At 36.4% G+C, this 22,158-nt stretch overlaps 1 protein-coding gene across 3 annotated transcripts in view; it reads left to right on the forward strand.

Moving 5' to 3' along the window:
• The first annotated feature begins 2,201 nt into the window (after nucleotides 1–2,201).
• The window catches only part of mtss1la (MTSS I-BAR domain containing 2a), a 35,647-nt gene continuing 15,690 nt past the window's right edge, over nucleotides 2,202–22,158 (forward strand). For all 3 annotated transcript variants that reach the window (XM_079874476.1, XM_079874474.1, XM_079874475.1), the window contains exons 1-3: nucleotides 2,202–2,735; nucleotides 8,613–8,674; nucleotides 9,086–9,159. In XM_079874476.1, coding sequence (XP_079730602.1) covers nucleotides 2,664–2,735; nucleotides 8,613–8,674; nucleotides 9,086–9,159 — 208 coding nt within the window. In that variant the 5' untranslated portion in view covers nucleotides 2,202–2,663. The remainder of the gene's footprint in view (nucleotides 2,736–8,612; nucleotides 8,675–9,085; nucleotides 9,160–22,158) is intronic.

Consider the following 22,158-nt stretch of genomic DNA (forward strand, 5'->3'; position numbering starts at 1 on the left):
TGGGGTCCAGTTCAGCCTGTCGGGGTTGTTATAACAACCGCCTCGCTATACATTATCCCTTACATAGGGCTATATACACACTACTGTTAAAAAGTTTGGGGTCAGTAAGATTGTTTTAAAGAAATTAATGCTTTTATCAAGCAAGGGATAGTTCGCCCAAAAATGAAAATTCTGTCATCATTTCCTCATCCTCATGTTGTTCCAAACCTGTATGAGTTTCTTTCTTCTGTTGAAAACAAAATAGGATATTTTGAAGAATATGGGTCACCAAACAGTTGATGAGCCCTATTGACTTCCATAGTGTGTTTTTTCCTATAAGTAAAGGCCTTGGGCCTGTTTTAGTTGCTCATATTCTTCAAAATATATTCTTTTGTGTTCAGCAGAAGAAAGCAACTCATATTGGCAACTCATACCTTTAAATCGATCATAAGTGACAGTAAAGACATTTATAATGTTACAAAAGATTTCTGTTTCAAATAAATGCTGTTCTTTGGAACGTTATATTCATCAAAGAAACCTAAAATAATGTAGGCCTATTGCTGTTTCCTCAAGAATACTAAGTAGCACAACATTTTCAACACAGATTTGCAATTTGGGGCGCAGCATTGTCTTTATGAAAGCAAAACATCTGATCATTCCTCTTTAGATAACAACTTTTCATTTGTGAGAAGCAAGCCATTCTGTAATATTCTCCTGTACTCCAAAACATTATAATACTTTCACAGTGAATTAGCTCACCAATACAGCAGCTAAAAAGGCCACCACACAATGACACCTTTTCCTATGTTTCACTGTGGATGCATTTATTATTATATTTCTCGCATATTTTCGAAGACATCGCTCTAGAGCGTCACCATGCAACTCATGTTTCATTGTTATTCATCACTCCACACAACTTCCCATGTTATGCCAAAAAAATTATAATTCTGATTTCAGACAGCAATGTCTTTTTAAATTTGGCTAATTTCCTGACCAATAATTTGTGGTTATGACAGTTAAAAGCTTAGTGTTTAGCCATTTTGGGCTTGGTCCATTTTTTTTCTTTGCCCAGAAGTGTATACATTAATTTATTAATATAAAACTTACCCGCACACAAAAGATTAACAGGACAGTCTTATAATTTTTAATTTTTAGTTTGGAAATTTAGCAAACCAGTCATGCCGCAATCATCTTCCACTGCAGTCTGTGGTCAAGCTAATTTTAAACTATCTGGTTCCTGTATTAAGTGCTTTTGGAGAAACTGTGGTGGAAAACTGTGGCTCAAAGTCAGAAAGTGTTTATTTGATATGGGACCCTCTCCTTCTATTTCTCAACCACGTTACATAACTATAAGTACTTGCATAACATCCTTTCCAGAATTTGGGGAGCGAAGGTAATCAGAATTTTATGGTCAAATAGCATATGGCAACAGTATGTAGGAGATATGTTTGTGGAGATGGCCAGTTAAAAGAAGATTGATATATGATATGCTGTAGGAGAGGGCTGTAATGAATTTTTGTATCCACTTCGCTCATTTAGCTCTCGAGGGACAGTGTCCAGCAGCAAGGTCAAGATTTAGGACACTTTGCCCTATGCAGTTAGATCACAGTTTAGGATTTCCTTCAGGACAACAAAATGCACTGCTTTGCTGATAACATTTCTAATCACTTTTATTTGCCATTTGAAATTAGGTGCTTTTTGATTCACGATTACTCTCTGAATTACATCAATGTTCAGAGCTCAATTTCACATTAACCGAAAGTTTAATGTGCAAGCTATGACTTCAAAAAAAAAAAGTTTAGTAATATTCAGGTAATATTTGTACATTTTTATTTACATTTTTTTTGGCACACCGCAGGAATATTTATGTGAAAAGTTTATTAAAACGGCATCACTATTTGTAAAATAATAATAATAAAAAAAAACTGGTGAAGTGGTCTTTTACTTCATCATCATCATTATAATTAGGCTATTAAGTCAAAGTTATGTTATTCAATTTATTTAAAAAAACGATTTTCTTTATATTTTTAAATATTTTTCTTGTTGTGACAATTAAAGGGTTAAAAAAAGTGCCTGCAGTGGCAGCTGTGCAGTCAACTTTGTCCCTGCCACACAAAGACACGTTAAAGCTACTTTAAAGGACCACCATTCAATTGTCCTCTCCCTACACACACACTTGCCATATGTCCACCCATAAGCCCCGCCCCCAACCCAAAGATCCCGCCCACCAACCTGGAGGATCGAATATCACGTCCGTCTTTCGCTGCATCACTCGACTCCTTCTTTCATCCAAAAATCGCCGTTACAGTGTCAGTGTTTAAGCTGAAACCTCTCGTCCACGCGGATCTGACAGCACAGATTGTTAGTATGATACCCCAATCGTCATCTGTATCCTAGACCGGGGGTTGGGAGGGGAGAATCAAATCTTTTGACCCCAGCCATCATTCCCTGGATAACGGGCACAGAGCCACCCGACAGCCTCAATTGTTGTTTCCGTTTTTTTGCCGACATCTGCTGCATGTTGCTCACATTTGCATCCGAAGCAACAAGAGGTCTGTATTCGGCTGTGATGGAACACTTTCATCTCAATCGCTGAAGAAAGAGACCAGCTTATTTGGATCAGAACATTTAATCTATTCTGTTGATTCACTTAAGCGTGTAATAACAACCAAGGGCTTGGTGACATGATGGAGAGCGTGGAGAAGGAGTGCGGCGCTCTGGGTGGATTGTTTCAGGCGATCGTCAATGATATGAAGGTACCAGTACTGTTTTATTGATGCAGATATTTAGGGAAAAAAAGATGGTTGTGTTTTACTGCCTTTGTTTTCATTAGGGGTCCAGCTGCCTGCACCACTGATGCTGTGATTAATGACATGATGGTGGTCTCAGTATGGAGGGCTTTGTTGTTAAATGAGAATTGAACCCTTTTGTAGATGTCTGTAAAACCTTTTAGATGTTAAAGCATATTTTTGTGCATTCTATTTGAGATAAATACAAACAATTGGCCTACGTAAAATATGAAAAAGACTATTTTTCCACAGAAAATAGGTCCAGTTAGGGGCTTAGCTATAAATGATAAAAATTCATAAGAAATAATTTTCCTCCAAAATATAGGGGTTTTATAAGAAGCATGGGCACCACCCACTTTTCCAGGCTTGAACAGAAATGTAAAATTATGTTTTGAAAGTCAAGTGTTTTATGTGCACTATAGCACCACGGTCTTAGGGGCTCATATGTCGTTTGAATTTTACAACAACCATATAATCCCATTTTAACCCAATTCATTTTATTTGACATATAGTCCTCTGCATTTACAGATTTGAAAATGGTGCACTAAAAGTCTGCCTAGCTATTAGTTGTCCAATGACCAAAAGACATTTACCACTATTTTGAACTCGAGTCAAAACATCTCTCAGATTGACCCTCTATCATATTGATGATTTGTGAAAGCAATGTTAATGCGCAGGGATTATGCAATGGCTCATAAAGAGATATTAATGCATCAGAGAGAGTTTAAACGTGGAGCTCGGCTAAAATCTCACTTGCTCAGAGCCTTGTTGTGATTTTCAGTGGAGTAAAAAGAATCAAAAACAGCTTTTTGTATGCATTGCAGTATGTAGAATATTGACATTCATACATTTAGGAAAGCATTACATACATTTTTTGTCAGAAGAGAAAAGTTTGTAACACAGAAACTCATTCTAACTATGCAAAATTTGGGGAGTAATTGATTTAGATATCACTGTGGCTATTTTGTCCAACCTTAGGAATAGGATAAGAGATATAATATTACACGGCATGAAAATATTGGATTTCTTTATTTGCGCTATTTTTGAACCACACATATCTTATTATGAAGAACCATTTATTCCCTAATGAAGACAAGCCAAAATCTTATGTTATTGTGTGAAACGTCTAATGTCATTAAAAACACACGCAAAAAAAATAAGCTGTTAAAAATGTTGTTTAAAGATCCAAGGTCTTTGCACATTTGTGTAAATAAACTGAATTTAATCTGTTCCCCTGTAACATTTAAACCTCTCATGGCCATCTCTCAGATATGATCTCCTTTTCCTACAGCTATTTGCACATTTTTTTGGAGAGCTTTCCAGCCTGTTGCGTTGCTTAAGCAGAACCCCGTGGTTGTACGTACTGTTCCATAAATGGTTTCCATGTTCTCGTGTGGCTCCAGTAGTGAATGTTATTGCTGAAAGTTGGCGTTTGAGTGAAGTTCAGTGGCCAGATGCCAGATCTGGAGTTCATATGTTGTGAACGGCTCCAGACTTGGCACAGGACCAACCCTGGCAACGTTCAGCTTGTTTGACATGCAGTATATCAACAGTCGTAAAGAGGGTACAGCCGGAGAGTGTTGTAATGTCAAGAGATGATGATTTGATTGGGTAGGGCAAACTCCTCTTCAAAAATTAGCATATTGTAACATTTCTCTACTCATTGATTTCTCTTGGCAGACTAAGGTCTATAAAAGAGTTTACAGCTGTGGCCAAAGGTTTATGACAGCTATTTTTGTTAGAATAATATGAAATGAAAACACAGAAACATACTTTTTTCACTTCTAAAACAAAATAAAATAGTGAAACTAATATTGAAATAAATACGTACCGTAATAATAATTATACTCAACACTTTATTTTGATGGTCCACTTTAGACATTCTACTAATTATAAGTAACTTTACAACTACGTCAACTAACTCTCATTAGACTAGTCTGCTTAAAGGGATAGTTCACTTTGAAATTACATTTTGGTATGTTTTTGCTTACCTCAAGGGCATCCAAGATGTGGTGTCTTTTTCTCCGCAGTAGTTTCAATTTTGATATTTTTAGGTCAAACCGTTCTTGTCTGTCAGTCATATCATGCAGGTCTATGGTCACGGTCTCAAAGAGCATGCACCAAATTAAAGTCCAAATTAAAACAATTCCCCATCGTAAGTACACATTGATGGCCTAAGACACGAAACGAGCGGTTTGTGTGAGAAAACGAACAGTATTTATATCGTTTTTAGCTCTTATACACAGACACGTCCAAGTGATCTGAGGGCGCGCACGCATCCTGCTGTGTGACGTGTACGCAGACTGGTGCATAGATATATACACTAGATGTCGCGCCCTCAGATGGGGGATTGTTTAATTTGGACGATGGGGAATTGTTTTAATTTGGACTCTGTGCATGCTCTTTGAGACAGTGACCATAGACCTGCATTATATGACTGACAGACAAGAACGGTTTGACCTAAAAATATCAAAATTGAAACTACTGCGGAGAAAAAGACACCTACATCTTGGATGCCCTTCAGGTAAGCTAAAACATACCAAAATTTAATTTCAAAGTGAACTATCCCTTTAATATCTGTTAACACTTTATTTTGACAACAGACATTCTAACTTTGCAACTACATGTCAACTTATTCTACTAACCTGAACCCTAACAGTCTAAAAGTCAGTTAGTTGACATGTAGTTGCAAAGTTAGCCTACTTAGAAGAATGTGTATATAAAGTGTAACCCAGTTCATTTAATAAATGCTATGTGTATATATATGTTTGTAATTGTGTACTTTAAATTCCTCCAGCGTTGACAATTCTGTCTACACAAATTTTGTATAGTATATTTTTTCAAACGTTTTGGTGTTTGTTTGTTTTCAGCTTTTGGACTGTGACTGTGATAGTCTCCATGAATTCAGATAAACTCAAGGGCTTTTATGATAAATTGACCATACAAATAACATCATTACTGTTTCAATCTTGGGTTGAAATGTTAGGACTTTCTGTCATCTTATTTAATGTGTTCATTGGCCACAGAAACTTGCATGGAGCCTAGGAAATAACTACAAAATTTGGCTTTTCTTTAAAGTCTTATCTGGGCTTTGTAACTGATTCCAATCACAACACGGTTCTTCTTTCATAAAAAAAAAAACAGCAAGACATTGATATTTTAATGTATTATTAGAAAAGTCCTATTTTTCCTAGATTCTAACTAACTGATTACCTGATTCGACACAATCTAATTCCTCTTCACAAGCTCTAAATTTGATTCTGATGTGATTTAATATCAATTCATTTGTAAATATTTGATTACAGTATTAGCCTACATTTTAAAACCGAGAAGATACATTCAATGAAGAAATACATTGTTTCCTTTATTGAAAACTGAATAGCTCAATCAGTGAAAATAACACACAATGTTAGACTAAGTTTAAACCTGTGATAATGAAAATATATATTTAAAAAAAATCTAAAAAAGCAAAACGGTTATAACAATATGCTCTTTTCTGATTAAAAGTCTGTAAATATGATAAGATGATCATATTATTGAATTAAGCCACTGTATTATTATCTATTGCGGCCTATAAGTGAATTGCTCACAGCATCTGCAGATTGTTCTTAACCTGCAACAACCTTATTTATTCATCAGTTTTAGTCTCAATCTCCTTGTGTCTTTTTCGTCCTTGTTGCCTGAAAGCTAATTAACCACCTGTGGGTTTTAAATAGACCTGACTTTGACTGTTTAGAGTAGTCGGAGTTAGTGAGTCAAAATCATTTTTCTTATTGTATGGATTTACAGTATGTACACTACCGTTCAAAGGTTTGGGGAGAGTACGATAAAAAAATAAATGGCTTTTTATTCAGCAAGGACACATTAAATTGATAAAAAGTGACAATAAAAAAGATGTTTACATTGTTATATATTTAAAATAAATGTTAGTCTTTTGAACCTTTTATTTACAGTATCAAATAATCCAACTGTGATAATACTAAGAAATGTTTCTTGAGCACCAAATCAGCATATTAGAATTATTTCAGAAGGATCATGTGACACTAAAGATTGGAGCTTTGATGCTGAAAATTCAGCTTTAAACTACATGTTGTAATTTATTAAAATAGAAAATAGTTTTTTAAATTGTAGAATTGAAGAAGTTTTAATGACAAAGATACAACGAATTAACAAACAGACAGGGCAATACACAAAAGCAACGTAGACTAAACAGAGAATGAACGTGAGGGATCAACTTATAGCAACACAAACGAGGATAATTAATAGAGCACAGCTGACACAAATGAACTAATAGTGAGGCGAGGGAAAACTGAACAAAGGAGCGCATGATGAGAATGGAAACAAACTGGAAGTCCATGAAAACAGAAACTAACAGTGACAAATATTTCAGTGAGTGCTGTTACTGTGTGTTTGTTTTTAGCAAATAAATGCAGCCTTAGATGAGCATAAGAGACGTCTTTCAAAAACTTTCAAAAAACTCTTACCAAATGGTATGGTAGTGCAGACTGTGTGTAACTTAAGCCAGGGACACACTTAAAGACTGTAAGGCCGATTATTAATGTAATTTGATGCTTACGACTGTCAGAGAGTCAGAGACAGAGTTGCGTTCAGTCGGTGTTCACAGTCGGTGTTTGAAATCTGCTCCAGTCATTGGAAACAGTCTGTAAGTGTGTTCAGTTCAGTCTTGGAATGTTTCAGCTAGTCGTCAAGTGTGTCCCCGGCATAAGGGTGTAATATTAAGTGCACAGTGGGACACAGAGCAGAATTAAGCTTTCTTCCAAAACACAAGAAAATCTAGATTCCAACATCAACAAACAAAAAAAAGTCAGACTCCCATGACTTAATTATTTTTTTTTAAAGAAATAATAAGAAACCACTGCTTATAGTAGATATCTCAGGTATTCTACCATGTGGCTAGTGTCTTTCCATCTTTAGCGGTTGTGTCAGCAAACCCGATTCCAGAATTTTTTACCAGTTTTTAACACAAATGTCTATAGAGACTGAGGCTGTTCAGACAGATACAGAGACCATGCAAAACAACCTTATTCCAACCCCTCCAGTTTCTTAACAAGAGCTGTCAGCACAGCTTTAAAAGGATTCCTCTTTCCTGTCTCTTCAATTTTCTGTTTATTAAAGACAGACTTTCTCTTGAATTGATCCAGTGTGCAAGCCTGAGGCCTTTGTTGATTTCTCATTTTGTTTCGTATAAAACTTGCATCTTGGAGTGTGAAAATAAACAATTCTTTTGGAATTAAAATCTTAGTAATTATTTTATGATTTTACTGTTGTTTACAGAGGTTCTACTTGACCAAGGACGTGTTACGCTGGTTAAGCTAGTTAGTTCATTCAGAAATGAAAATTCTGTCAACATTTACTCACCCTCATGTCACCCCAAACCTCTATTGGTGGCAATCAAACAGGTTTGGTGCCCATTGACTTTCAGTGTATGAAAAAAAACAACACTGATACATTTTTCAAAATATCCTCTTTTATGGTCCAAAAAACTATCCCTTTAAGAAACCTATTGTGAGAACACCAGCATCCTATGTTGGGGAACAACATATGCTGGTCTTTTAAACCGCGGAGGGAACTATGATGACAGATACACATGGACGGAGTTTAGCTGGTGTCTCTGTCGAGAATGTTCCTCTAAAACACATGGAAGAGTGTCATGGCTGTTTGTATTCAATGAGACATCTGGTCCTCATCTGAAGTGCTTTGCTCTCTCTTTGTGGTGCATGGAGTTCTGAATGTGTCCGTGTTGGGGTACCTGTATGTGTGCAGTTCGATTCTGAGGTTTGTCTCCTTACTAACTCTCTTATATGTGTCTCTTCCTTCCTATAGTACTCATACCCGGTGTGGGAAGACTTCATTGCAAAGGCCACAAAACTACATTCCCAGCTAAGGTGATTTTACACTTCAGATGTCCTTTTATTGATTATTTAATCTTTTTGTAGATAATGATGATGAAGTCCTGTTCCAAATGTCACCCTCAACACTTGCGGTCTATATTTTGCCGCATGGGCTGTTGGGTAATAGTCCACACCAGTGTGGAATCGACAAAAAGTCGAATAGCCCTCGTGAGCACCCTTCTGAATCATAAAATGACAAACGGGACACCCTGAGGTCTCATGGACTTCATGGATTTGCACGAGCGAAGGCCATGAGACCACAAGTCCACATCAAGCTCTCCATGCGGGCCTTAATCTGCATTCTCAAGAAGTGAATCAGATTGATTTTCAACAGGTCTGCCTGCTGTTCTTAATCAGCACTGGCATTGATGACTATAAATGTTTTGCTGCTTACTCCCTTCACAGAACCACAGTGTTGGCGGCTTCAGCGTTCCTTGATGCTTTTCAGAAGGTGGCAGACATGGGGACCAACACAAGAGGTACGTTTTTCAGTTAAAACATTTTTGAGTTGCAGAAGGTTTTTGACGGTGTTTTGGGAGACTATAACAAACTTTTCCATAGTCAGATTGCACAATTACTTTCCAAAATATGGCATTGTAAAGAAGTTGGAATTGGGGCTGCACAATTTGGAGAAAAGAATCGAATGGCGATTTTTCTAAAATTTGTGATTGTGATTTAAAATGCGATAAAGCTAACGTCATATGTCCTACGGTGGGTCAGAGGTCACCCTTCCGTCGGAACTCGGCTCTCTCATGAACGCGTGTATGACTGTTGCTGGAAGCCAGTGATTATAGTTTATGAAGTTTTAAATATGGATCTTTTTCTTACAAAAACCTTCAGAAGGCATTTATTAACCCACTGGAGTCATATGGATTACTTTTATGATGGATGGATGCACTTTTTGGAGCTTCAAACACTCAATGCCAATACAAAGCTGGGAAGAGCCAGGATATTATTTAATATAACTCAGATTGTTTTTGGCTGAACGAAGAAAATCATATACACCTAGGATGGCCATACATTTTGGGATTCATTTTCATTCCTAATCCTTTAAATAGAAGTACGCAGGGAGCCCTTAATGCTTCTCTTTTGTTGATAAGCGCTTCTCATTACAAGTATGGGAAGATGGTCGGCACATGTTCGTCCGCTAATGCTCATTAGAGTGACCCAAACTCAGATCAGATGCAGAGATTTGTGTAGAGCAGTGCGAACATTCACTTGTTCTGAGACACTGAAAACACCAGATCATGAGATGCTCACGTGTACTGTAAGAACACTGTGCTGCGCTTCACTCTGAAGCATGCAGATTAAAATGTAATTAAATCACAGGCTCTGTGGTTTGATAATCGCACTAAGGCATATTGTGATTTGTTTTAATTTCAATCAATCGTGCAGCCCTTGTTGAAAGTCATACTTAAATATACAGCAGAAAGGTCACTTTGGGTTTGTTCTGATAACTAGGAAATAGCTTGAGAGTCATGTTTCACCATAGTTTAATTCTGCTTCTAGCTTGGCTGCTATTGGATCTCTGAAACCGAATCCTTCCTGTGCCTTTAAAATCCTCTAGTTACTGCCTGCAGGGATCAGACAAGGCCAAACAAATCTAGTCTTCATCAACACAGTTAAAGGATGTGGGTCAGGCATAGCTGTCGGCCTAGAGCTGAATTACTCATTTGTAAATTTCTTGTAAATTGCACCATATGTACACAAGCGCTGTATGCAATGGATCTTTATATCCCATGTAGAGTGCGTGGGATTGTGTGTATCAGCGTGTGTTCACCAACCAATCACATTGGAGAAAATGGATGGTTGCTATTGGGTACCAAAATCTGCAAGGTTACAGCACTACATCTCAGATGTACAGTATATAAAGCTCTTGTTTTAAATATCTCCTTAGTGTGGGAGAGAAATTATGGTGGAATAGTGTTATATATATATATTTTGGCCAGAGAATATATATCCATGGAGATATATTTATAAATCAATCAAAATTTTACCCAACCCTTACAGCTATACAGCTGGTTAAAAATGGCACTTGATAAGAAATTAAGATACAGACTATACACTATAGACTAGAGTCTAAAGAGGCAGACTATGTCACATTTTATTTTGTTTCAGTCTAGTAACAGCGAATGCAAACCTATCCACATTCACCCTTCTGCCCAGTTCAGAATCATTACCAGATGCCAGTGAACCAGATTGATTCCATTTGTCCTGCGGGAGCGCTTTGTTCTGCACCGGACTCCAAACATACAGCACTGGCATAAATTAGTTCAGTGAACTGTCAATACTTTTAGTAGATAGCTGTCACTGGAGCATTTTCACCTCTGACCTTGTCTGGCTGTTGCTTATGACTTTGCATATGCGTTGATATAAAAGTCACAAGTTGCACTGTACGCCATAGTATATCAAATGATTGTTGCCCTAATTCCAAAGGAAAGAATTCATTAAAGCTTCTCACTTTTATTTAATTAAAAGGGTTACAGTAGCTCCACACTGAAATGATATCTACTCTACACCAATGAGAGGACAGTATATAATCCATGGCATTAAGTGTCAGCAACAGTAGGCCTGCGTTCTCTTTGAATTAGGGTCAGGCTGGGGGCAGTGGCACAGCTGGAGATCTCTCTAAAACACTGACATCAGACGGATTCTCGTCTCACCGGCTTCCAGTGACACTCATTCCCCCCCCATTACCCCAGTTAGCAGGCTCATAATCGCACACAGTCCGGACAGTCACGTTAACTAACGACCACAGCCTTTCAGTGACCTGAACATGTAAAGTGGTTGAATATGTGGCAGTACAGTACTTTACAGTAAGGTTAATTTTATTTATGCAGTAGGTATCCCGAACTAACAATGAACAACAATTTGTTCATATTCATAAAAATGGCTTTTTTAAATATCTAAATATAATATAATACAATAAAGTTTACAATATGTTATAGTTACATTCATATTATACATGCTATAGGCTAATTATGAACATACTATTGTTCATTGTTAATTCATGTTTATTTAGAATACATTCATGTAAATGTTAATTTATACAACTTTAAATGTTAGTATATAAGCAACAGTAAAGGTAGAAATTAATAAATGCTGTGATGTTTTTTTATAAACATGAACACATTTCTAACCTTATTGTACATTGTTACCAGTTCACCTTTCATATTCGTCTTCGTGATTGCCTGGATGTCAGTTTTGACCACTACCCTGCTGAAAAATCCATCATAAACCAGCATGAATTCCATGTTGGTCCAGGCTGGTTAGAACTGGTATAGTGCTGGTCAAGCTGGTGGACTAGAATAGTCATGCTGTTCTCAAGCAAAACTGAGCTGGCTTGCTGGTCCACCAGCTCTCCCGCTTCCCATGCTGGGGACCAACAAACAAGCATCCCATGCTGGTCCCAGCATGCAAAAAATGCTGGTGACCAGCCTTGCTGGATTTTTAAGAGGGTGTTAAGGGTTTCATCTCCTTTCAACTCGACTTATTGTTCTATATGTGCATTGTTCCATATGTGCATTGTTCCATATGTGCATTTAAGATTGTCAAGAAAAGGTCAGTTTAAATTGAGTGTTAGTAGGCTTGCGAATACCAATACAAGGAACGTCAATAGGGAAGGAAATAACATACTGCCACTTTCTCTCTCTCTCTCTCTCTCTCTCTCTCTCTCTCTCTCTCTCTCTCTCTCTCTCTCTCTCTCTCTCAAACCTTTCCCTTCTATTATGACTCCTTGCCTTTGATAGCAAAGGAGTCCAGCAGTCTGGCTTGTTTGTGATCTTTATAGTCATGGCGTCATGGTCAGTGTTTTTTATAGAGCAGATGTGGGCAGTCTATTAGAGCACGTGTTAGACAGGCGTGGAAGTGTTTGATGTCTGTGTTTGACTTGCATTTGGATGTCTGGCCTCTAAGAATAGCTGCATTTGCTTACATTCACTTCCAGTGATGAATGCTGGAACAGGGATGTTTACTGGAACACAAGTCAGATGTAATGATACATGCTTTGTTCATCTAGTTTTTTATTAGCACATCTAAGTCACTTTGTTTAAATGATGTCAGCGCTTGCACCACCCCATAGTGATTTAGTTGTGTAAGTGTATAGTTAGTCCTGTGGGTAATTTCTTATGTTGTGAGAGATGCACCCTGGGAGATGTTCACAAACCTCTCTATCATGGGATTGGAGTGAGGTGTGTTTTAATGATGGCTCTTGGGTCTGTATTTGTGTGTTTTCCATCCATGCTGATGAAAGGCTCTTCTCAGCGTATGTATATACTGTGTGAGTGTGTATGTCTTTACAAGGAGCGAGCTTGGAAGCGATTTTCCCCCGGCTTGCAGTGGCAAGATAGAAATGTGTAATCCTCTTTACCTTGTTCTGACACACAGACTGAGTTTGTGCATGTTAGTGTGAGTGTGTGTCAATGGGACGCAGTGGGCTGCTAATCTTCCCTGCAGCTCTGGACTGGCAGATGGCATGTATCCGTGCCAGCCATCTGGAGTGTGGGGCATGGGCAAGAATTTGCCTTACTTGGCACCGGAGATTATACCGTCAGATTCACACTTGCCACATTTCACCCTTTTCTATTAACTCACCTTTTTATCAGGTTCGTGGGTCCCCAAACTGATCCCAAATGTTTTAAGCACTTAGAAATGAGGCTTACTGTGTTTAAGTTATTTGTATATTGGTGTAATATGTAGATTCACCCTTTGAATATAATATATAGGCTATATATATATATATATATATATATATATAGAGAGAGAGAGAGAGAGAGAGAGAGAGAGAGAGAGAGAGAGAACAAAACATTGCTGTGTACATATTAACAGTAAGGATTTTGAACCTCAGATTACCATAATTATTCAGTAACAAAAAGTGCTATATTTTTTTTGCACATGGTCACATGACTGTATGCAATGGCAACACCACAGTTTTTTAAATATTATATATATATATATTAGGGCTGTCAAAAGATTAATCGTGATTAATCGCATCCAAAATAAAAGTTTGTGTTTACATAATATATGTGTGTGTACTGTGTATAATTATTTTGTATATATAAATACACACACATGCATGTATATATTTAAGAAATATTTGCATACATATACTGTATATATATATATATATATATATATATATATATATATATATATAATTTATATTATATATAAATATAATTTTTTTATATATAAATTACACATTTTTCTTAAATATATACAAGCATGTGTGTGTATTTATTTAATTATACACAGTACACACACATATATTATTTAAACACAAACTTTTATTTTGGATGCGATTAATCGCGATTAATCTTTTGACAGCCCTAATATATATATATATATATATATAACTTCATAAATGTGTGTGGATGACTTTTCTTTTTTTCTTTACAAACAAGTCATAGATTAATTATTTATAATTATTTAAATTATTAACCAAACAGACACACACACACACACACACACAATATATATATATATATATATATATAGTATACACACACATGCACACATACACATATACGTATAAATATATTTACATACATATACAGTATACACACACACACACACACACACACACACACACACATATATATACGTATAAATATATTTACATACATATACAGTATACACACACAGAGACACACACACACACACACACACACAATATATATATATATATATAGTATACACACACATGCACACATACACATATACGTATAAATATATTTACATACATATACAGTATACACACACACACACACACACACATATACGTATACATATATTTACATACATATACAGTATACACACACACACACACACACACACACACACACACACACACACACACACACACACACACACACACACACACACACACACACATATATATATATGTACAATTAGATAAATGTTTTAGATTAAAATTCATTAACTATTGTTTACTAATTAATTATCTTTTGACATCACTTTAATTTGTAATTTTACATTTAAATTTGTGAATTCCTTTGTAATATATGGGTTCAGCAAAGCAAAATGTGTTCAAGTGCTCCCAGAAGTACCTCAGGAACACGTACAAGAACCAGCGATTGAAAAGAAGATGAGGAAAAGCAGCCAGGGAAAAGTAACTGATGTTGTTATGTTATCTCCAACTCACGCCTGACCGAACTACCGTCAACCTTAATAGAGAGACAGATGGACAGAGAGAAAGGGAGAGAGGCAGACAGAGAGGAGGGGTCCCTATTATGTCTGTTTTAGTAAAATGTGTGACTGTGTTTTTGCTGGAGCTATAATATGAAGCACATCTGGCGAGGAGGACTGCAGAGTATTTTTAGCAGCACTACTCTATCCCCCAGACAGGAAGTCTTATACAGGCTGTAAACACACATGCACAAACTCACACTAAGCCACACACACACATGGGCATCCTTAATGTCCCCTCCTCATGCCAGGAGAGAGTCCTGGGAAGTCTGGAGTAATTGAGAACAGATAGAGTGAAGGCAGGGGGCCAAATTCAGCTTTGCTGTCATTGGTCTTCCTGTGTCTTGTCTCGTTCCATGTACTCGTGCTTGACTGAACGTGTGAGAGTGTCTTTGACATTGAGTTTTTTTTTTCAGTTTATCAGTCTGATGGTTTATTAGATCGTTATATAACACTCAGAAACTTTCACAGACATCTTCAGGCGTCTAAAAACGTGAGAAGAGGGAAAAAGTGCACGTGTTTGTTTTTACTCATGTTCATTTATGTTGGAGGTTACCGCTGGGTTACGTGGATGTGTTTATATGAAGCATTTCAGCACTTCTGGCCCCAAAGAGATATTTCTTAAATGTAAAGTGAATCCTCATTCGTAGCCCAATGTACTTTTCTGTGGTGCATTTCTGAGTGAAACTAGATATCCAGTGAGAAAAAATGTTGGGAAAGACTTCATTTTAACCATCAGGACTTGATTGGAGAGTCGCATAATGGAAACAATCTGAATGTGAGTTTGCTAAAACAATGGCTACACTGAAAAAAGTGAAACAAACGTGTCAATTATTTTAAGTGCATTTTTATATTGCCCAAGCGAAAATCATGGTTTCCGGTTTAAACCTTTTTTGTTCCCCATTGAAAAAAATTACCAGAATATATTTTGTTTAAATAGTACTTTCGCTTGGCATCACGTTGTTGACGTGCAGAACACATTCTGGCAAGCTTTACTGACTGCAAAAATTCGTGTTTTATTTTCTCTTTCTTTTTTTCAGATTTTTACATAACAGGTGCATATTTTAAAAAGACATCACAATAAATATTAAGGTCTTTTGAATTTGTCCTTATTTAAAGTAAGTAAACTTAATTAAACATTGACTAACAAAATTCTATCGTTATATTATAGCTAATTTAGCTTTTGTTTATGGTATAATTAAGTTGTAAGAATCCCTAAAAATATTATATCGACCTAAATTAAGTAACATTTTATTGAAAATATTGATTTAGAAAAAATATTGATTATGTGTGGTATGGTCGTTATAATAAATATTTTTTTTGTTTTTTTCTAATTCTAGTCTAAGTCAATATTTTTTATTAATATTACATCAAAATTTAAACCATTAATATAATTGGAGATAAACAATGATTTTGGTTGTAACAAATAAGAGTATTTAAACATTTTGACCAATATATATATAGGGATATATATATATATATATATATTTGCACAAAGCAGAACTTTCATAGTGACCTGTTGGAAGACCATGAATCATCTTGTTTGACTCTCTCATGATGACTGTTGCAATGCCAGCCATTCACAGGCTCTGTTAAGAGTGTCTGCCAACCACTTCTGCACCTGCACACGTATCCATTCACACACACACACAGAGAGAGAGAGAGAGAGAGAGAGAGAGAGAGAGAGAGAGAGAGAGAGAGAGAGAGAGAGAGAGAGAGAGAGAGAGAGAGAGAGAGAGAGAGAGAGAGAGAGAGAGAGAGAGAGAGAGAGAGAGAGAGAGAGAATTTGAATTTGAAAACACCTTTATTACAAATTAAGTGTTTTAAAACATTAAAAACAAACTATTTAAAATAAATTACATAAATTGAGTAAAATAAAGATTGTCATCTACAACAGAGCACAAAGCCCCTCCATAACACCAAACATCCTCAAACATGGCAAGACATGAAGTAGCTTTATAAAACCTAAAATCAATCAAAATTCTTGACTTCACCATGGCACCAAACATAGACACCAGATCAAATTCCTGATTTTGTTCAATTTTATCTTTCCGACTCATGTATATTGCCATTTTACTTTTGCCCAAAACAAAATTTAACAACTGACACTCTCTCTTTCGTCTCTTTGTATATTTAACACCAAAGATAAAAGCTTGCATTGAAAATTCTTCATCAAAAGACTCAAACAAATTTTGTAAAACTTCAAATAAAGGTTTAAGTCTATGACAACTCATAAAAACATGAAACACAGTCTCCCTTTGTGAGCAAAATGGGCATTCATGACCTACATCAGGGTTCAACACAGATATAAAGGCATTTACAGCAATAATACAATGTAAAATCCTCCACTGCAAATCTCCAATTTTCTTATTCAATGGTGGCTTGTAAAAAGTTCTCCAATTTGGCTTAAAAACATCATCCAAACCTAACACAATTCGCCAAGGTGTATCAGTTTTTCCATTTAATGCTTTTTTATTAAAACATTTCACACATGACTTATACAATTTCTTGCCATTCACTTCTTCAAAGTCCATGACCACTACTTTTTCTACTTCCAGAAAAATTCCACCTTCCTCCTCTAAATTAGGTGAAACCATCAACTTTGGAAAAAAATCTTTATCATTGGGAGTAATTTCTCCCTCACAATGTTTCTTGAGTAAATTGGTCTCTTCCACTGTAAGGATAGTCTGTAACTTTCGTAATAGTTTCTCAACCACTCGAGTGGATCTTAACCCCAATTGTGTAGCCACCGCATCCACTTCAATAAAATCTGGTCCTGCCAGACTCATTAATTGACGAAGAGTCACCACTTTAGCCTTTACAAAGGCTTCTGTCAGTGACACAGATGCATTAGTAATGTCCAGTCTTGCACCATAAAGCAAAGGCTCTTCCAAAAGCCAATACAACGATGTGGGATTGCTCATCCTTTGGAGTTTAAACAGACTCCATACTTTAAAAAGATTCCGATAAAAAACTGGAAATTTCTCCACATTTAAAGTTTTTGGATCCAATAAAAATAAGGATTTGTCCAAAGTTATACCTGCAGCAGTTTTTAAAATAGCACTTGCCACTGGTCTCCAACTTACAGACTCTGGGCCTGTCAGGAAACGTTGTATAGACTGTGCACGAAATGTTGCTGTCCTACTTTGTAGATGCACAAGTCCTTGTCCACCTTCTTCCTTTGGTAAGTACAAGATGTTATGGATCACCCAGTGCATCTTATCCCAGAAGAAGTCTATCAACATCGATTGTATCTTGGCAAGAAAGAGTAGTGGTGGGTCAACACAAGTCAGTCGATGCCAAAGAGATGAAGCAACAAGGTTATTAATAATAAGGGTTCGACCCCTATAGGACAATATTTTCTTAATCCACTTCCATTTATCCAAGCGGCCCTTTATTTTCTCAATCATCCCTTCCCAATTTTTTAATTGAAAAGACTCGTCCCCCAAATAAACTCCCAAATACTTTAACCCATCTTTTTTCCATGTCAGACCACCAGGGAGTTTAGGGGGCACTGTTGTCCACTCTCCCACCAAAACAGCTTCGCTTTTTGACCAGTTCACTTTTGCAGCTGATACCATTTCAAAATCATCCAAAGTTTTCATTAAAAGGTTCACATCATTTTGCTCTTTTACAATTACAACAACATCATCAGCATAAGCTGATAAAACAAAAGTACTTTCACATCTCATCAATGAGAGGCCTTTCATTACCCTTCTCAATCTTTGCAAAAGTGGTTCTATTGCCAATGTATAGAGCATACCTGATAATGAACAACCTTGCCTCACTCCACGCTGAACTTTAAAAGGAAAACACAAGCCACCATTAAATTTCAACATACTCTCAATGTCATTATATAATACTTTAATATAGCCTTTAAAATCCAAATTAAAACCAAAGGCATCTAGAGTCTTCCATAAATAATCATGCTCTACACGGTCAAATGCCTTTTCCTGATCAATGGAAATCAAGCCAAAATTAACACCACAAATCTTTGAAAAATCCATCAAATCTCGGATTAAAAAAATGTTATCAAATATAGATCTTCCAGGCACACAATAGGATTGGTCAGGACTAATTATATCATCTAAAACTTTCCCTAATCTAATCGCCAATACCTTAGACAGAATTTTGTAGTCAGAGCACAGTAAAGACACAGGTCTCCAATTTTTAATATCACTCAAATCTCCTTTCTTTGGGAGGAGTGTAAGAACTGCTCTCCGACTACTAAGTGGTAACAACCCACAGACCAAACTATCACTAAGAACTGCAAGCAAGTCTTCTCCTATAATGCTCCAGTATGCTTTATAGAATTCAAAAGGAATCCCATCTAACCCTGGAACTTTCCCGTTTTGCGTACTCTGGAGAGCTTCATACAATTCAATTAAAGTTATATCTTCACTAAGTTTTGCATTGGCACTTTCTGATAATTTTGGCAGATCTTCAAAGAAACAACCATCAATATCTTGATCTATCCTATGATCAGAACTATAAAGATTTTTATAAAATGTTGCTGCTCTTTTTCTCATTTCGACTGGGTCTGATAACAGAACCCCAGCTTCAGACCTTAAATTCTGAATATACCGTCTTTGACCATTCTTTTTTTCTAATCCGAAAAAAAACTTTGATGGAACATCCATCTGCTCTACATCCTGGAAACGTGATCTGACCAATGCCCCTTGTGCCTTTCTTTTATAGAATTCAGACAAGGCTGATTTTTTCATGAAAAGAGAATCTAAATGGTCTTGATTTCCTGTTTCTTGAATTAAAACTTGAATCTCTATAATTTCCTCTTCTAACTTCTTTATAGACTGAGTTAAAACTCTCGTGACATTTAGAGTATATTGTTGACATAATTGCCTAATATTTACTTTCCCAATGTCCCACCATTCTTGTAAAGAGGGAAATTGATCTTTTTGTTCTCTAAAAGACTCCCAAAAAAAACTAAAAACATCTTTAAATTGTAAATCTGACAACAATGTCACATTAAAATGCCAATAAGAACTACTTAATTTAACAGAACTAACAATCATTCTACACACAACCAAACTATGATCAGAGAAACCTACTGGAAGAATTGAGCCATTTACAAAAAAACTAAGATGATGTTTGAAAACATAAAATCTATCTAATCGTGCCATTGACAACACATTTTCGCGAGCATGCGTCCATGTGTATTGTTTAACATCATGATTAAAATTTCTCCATACATCACCAAGCTCATTCCCTTCTATCATTTGTATCAGTTTTCGGCGTGAAGCCATATGTGGTTCTACATGATTCCTATCTATATTTCTTTCGACACAATTAAAATCTCCTCCCACAACCAAAAATTCTTCATTATCACATTTTTCTATTACTGTATTCAATTGATCTAAAAACAACATTCTTTCTATCTGTGAGGTTGGTGCATATACACAAATAAAAACAAAAACATGATCTTCAAATTGAGCTTTTATCTTTAACAATCTACCTTTTACAATCTCCTCTACTGAACAAGATGAGGGAGAAAAATGTTTATTAAACAGAACTGCAACTCCTCCACTGAGTGAAGTATTATGACTCAGAAAAAGAAGACCTCCCCATTCCTTAGCCCATTTAACAGCAATGTTCACGTCACTATGTGTCTCCTGTAAAAACAGGACATCAATTTTATTCTGTTTCGCTACTTCATATATCTGAGCTCTCTTTCTGCAATCTCTAGCCCCATTCACATTTAAAGATGCAATGCGAATGTCACTCATAAATAAAAATGAAAAAGAAACTACAGCACAGAGAGCAATACATCCAATAAGGGCATAAATACTAAACCATTTCATCATCATTATTCAATTGGAGTTGAATTTTTGTTACAATTTTTTTTAAACGATATACTTCTTTATCTGCAAATCTTCCTTCACTCATTAAACACTTAATATTTTCCAGAAGTCTTCTGAGATCTGGAAAATAATCATCAATTTTCACTCCTCTCATATTTTTGGTCACTTTCAAGAATTTTTTTATCTCATCTACACCATATTCAAGACATGACCAACTAGATTGAGAACAAACGGAGCCACTGGAATCAGAGCATTCACTCTCACTGCTTTCATTGTCCACTTTATTCTCTTCTTGATTCTTTCTAGCCTGTTTCAAAACCATGCTCTTGCCAATTTTTTTCCTCTTCAGAGGTGTTTTAAAAACAACCTGATCCATATCCATTAATGTATCCTCATTTTGAATTACACTCTCCACTTGTGACTCAGTATCAGAAAACTGATTTAACCTCGTTTGTGTGTTACCAAGAGCTTCTCCACAATCACTACTGTTGCTTTCAACACTCTCACAGGTTACAATTTTGGATTTGTTTGCGTTTCTTTCATCAACTTCAACGCTTTGTCTAGTTAACTCAGATTCAACATTTTTTTCTACAGACACTATTTTTGGACCACTAGAGTTCGGCGCATTGGAAGTACTGGCGACTTCTCCGTCTCCATTCTGCTCAGCGTTACCTTTTTCACCATCATTCTGCCCACTATGATGAGCGCTGTTTTCCGGACACCCGCGGATCAAATGACCAGACTTTCCGCAACCAAAACACCTCATCGTGTCTGTAGTTACAAAAACGGTGTAATCAAAATCATCCACTTTAAATTTAAAATTAACGTCAAGATCAGTTCTATTTCCGTTCAGAATCATGTACGTGAAACGCCTAAACGACACTACATGTTTCACTAACCCCGATTTACATCCTATAGCGATCTTTTTTATAGGAGCAATCAATTTGCCAAAGCGTGACAATTCCTTCATCAACATCTCATCTTTAATAAAGGGGGGTACATTTGAAATGGTGACTTTTTTAGCGGGAGTAGAAAGAGGTAGTACTGGAGTAAATAAACCACGTATGTTTATTCCCTTTCCAACGACTTCGTTCGCTTTCTCTACTGTACTTAAGAACAGTACAATTGAATTATTCATTTTGGACGCCGCTAACACACATTCATGACCCACTACATCACCGACCGCTACACTACACTCTTCCACACTCCCCGCAGCCACCACCTTCACACCGTGGCGCCGCGTGAGTGAATCGAGAACATTAACTCCTTGAGTCGCCATGCTTCCCAGTGCGAAGACTGGTTTAGGCAGGCGCTCAGTTAGGTTTCTCTGCTAATTTCACAACAAACAACAAACACAAACAAAACAAACAAAAAACACAAAAAAGGGGGAGAAAAAAGTATTTTTTAAAGCCACAGCGGGCACAAAAAAAGACCACACACTCACCACACCAC

The sequence above is a fragment of the Squalius cephalus genome (assembly GCF_949319135.1).
Source record: "Squalius cephalus genome assembly, chromosome: 6".
NCBI lineage: Eukaryota > Metazoa > Chordata > Actinopteri > Cypriniformes > Leuciscidae > Squalius > Squalius cephalus.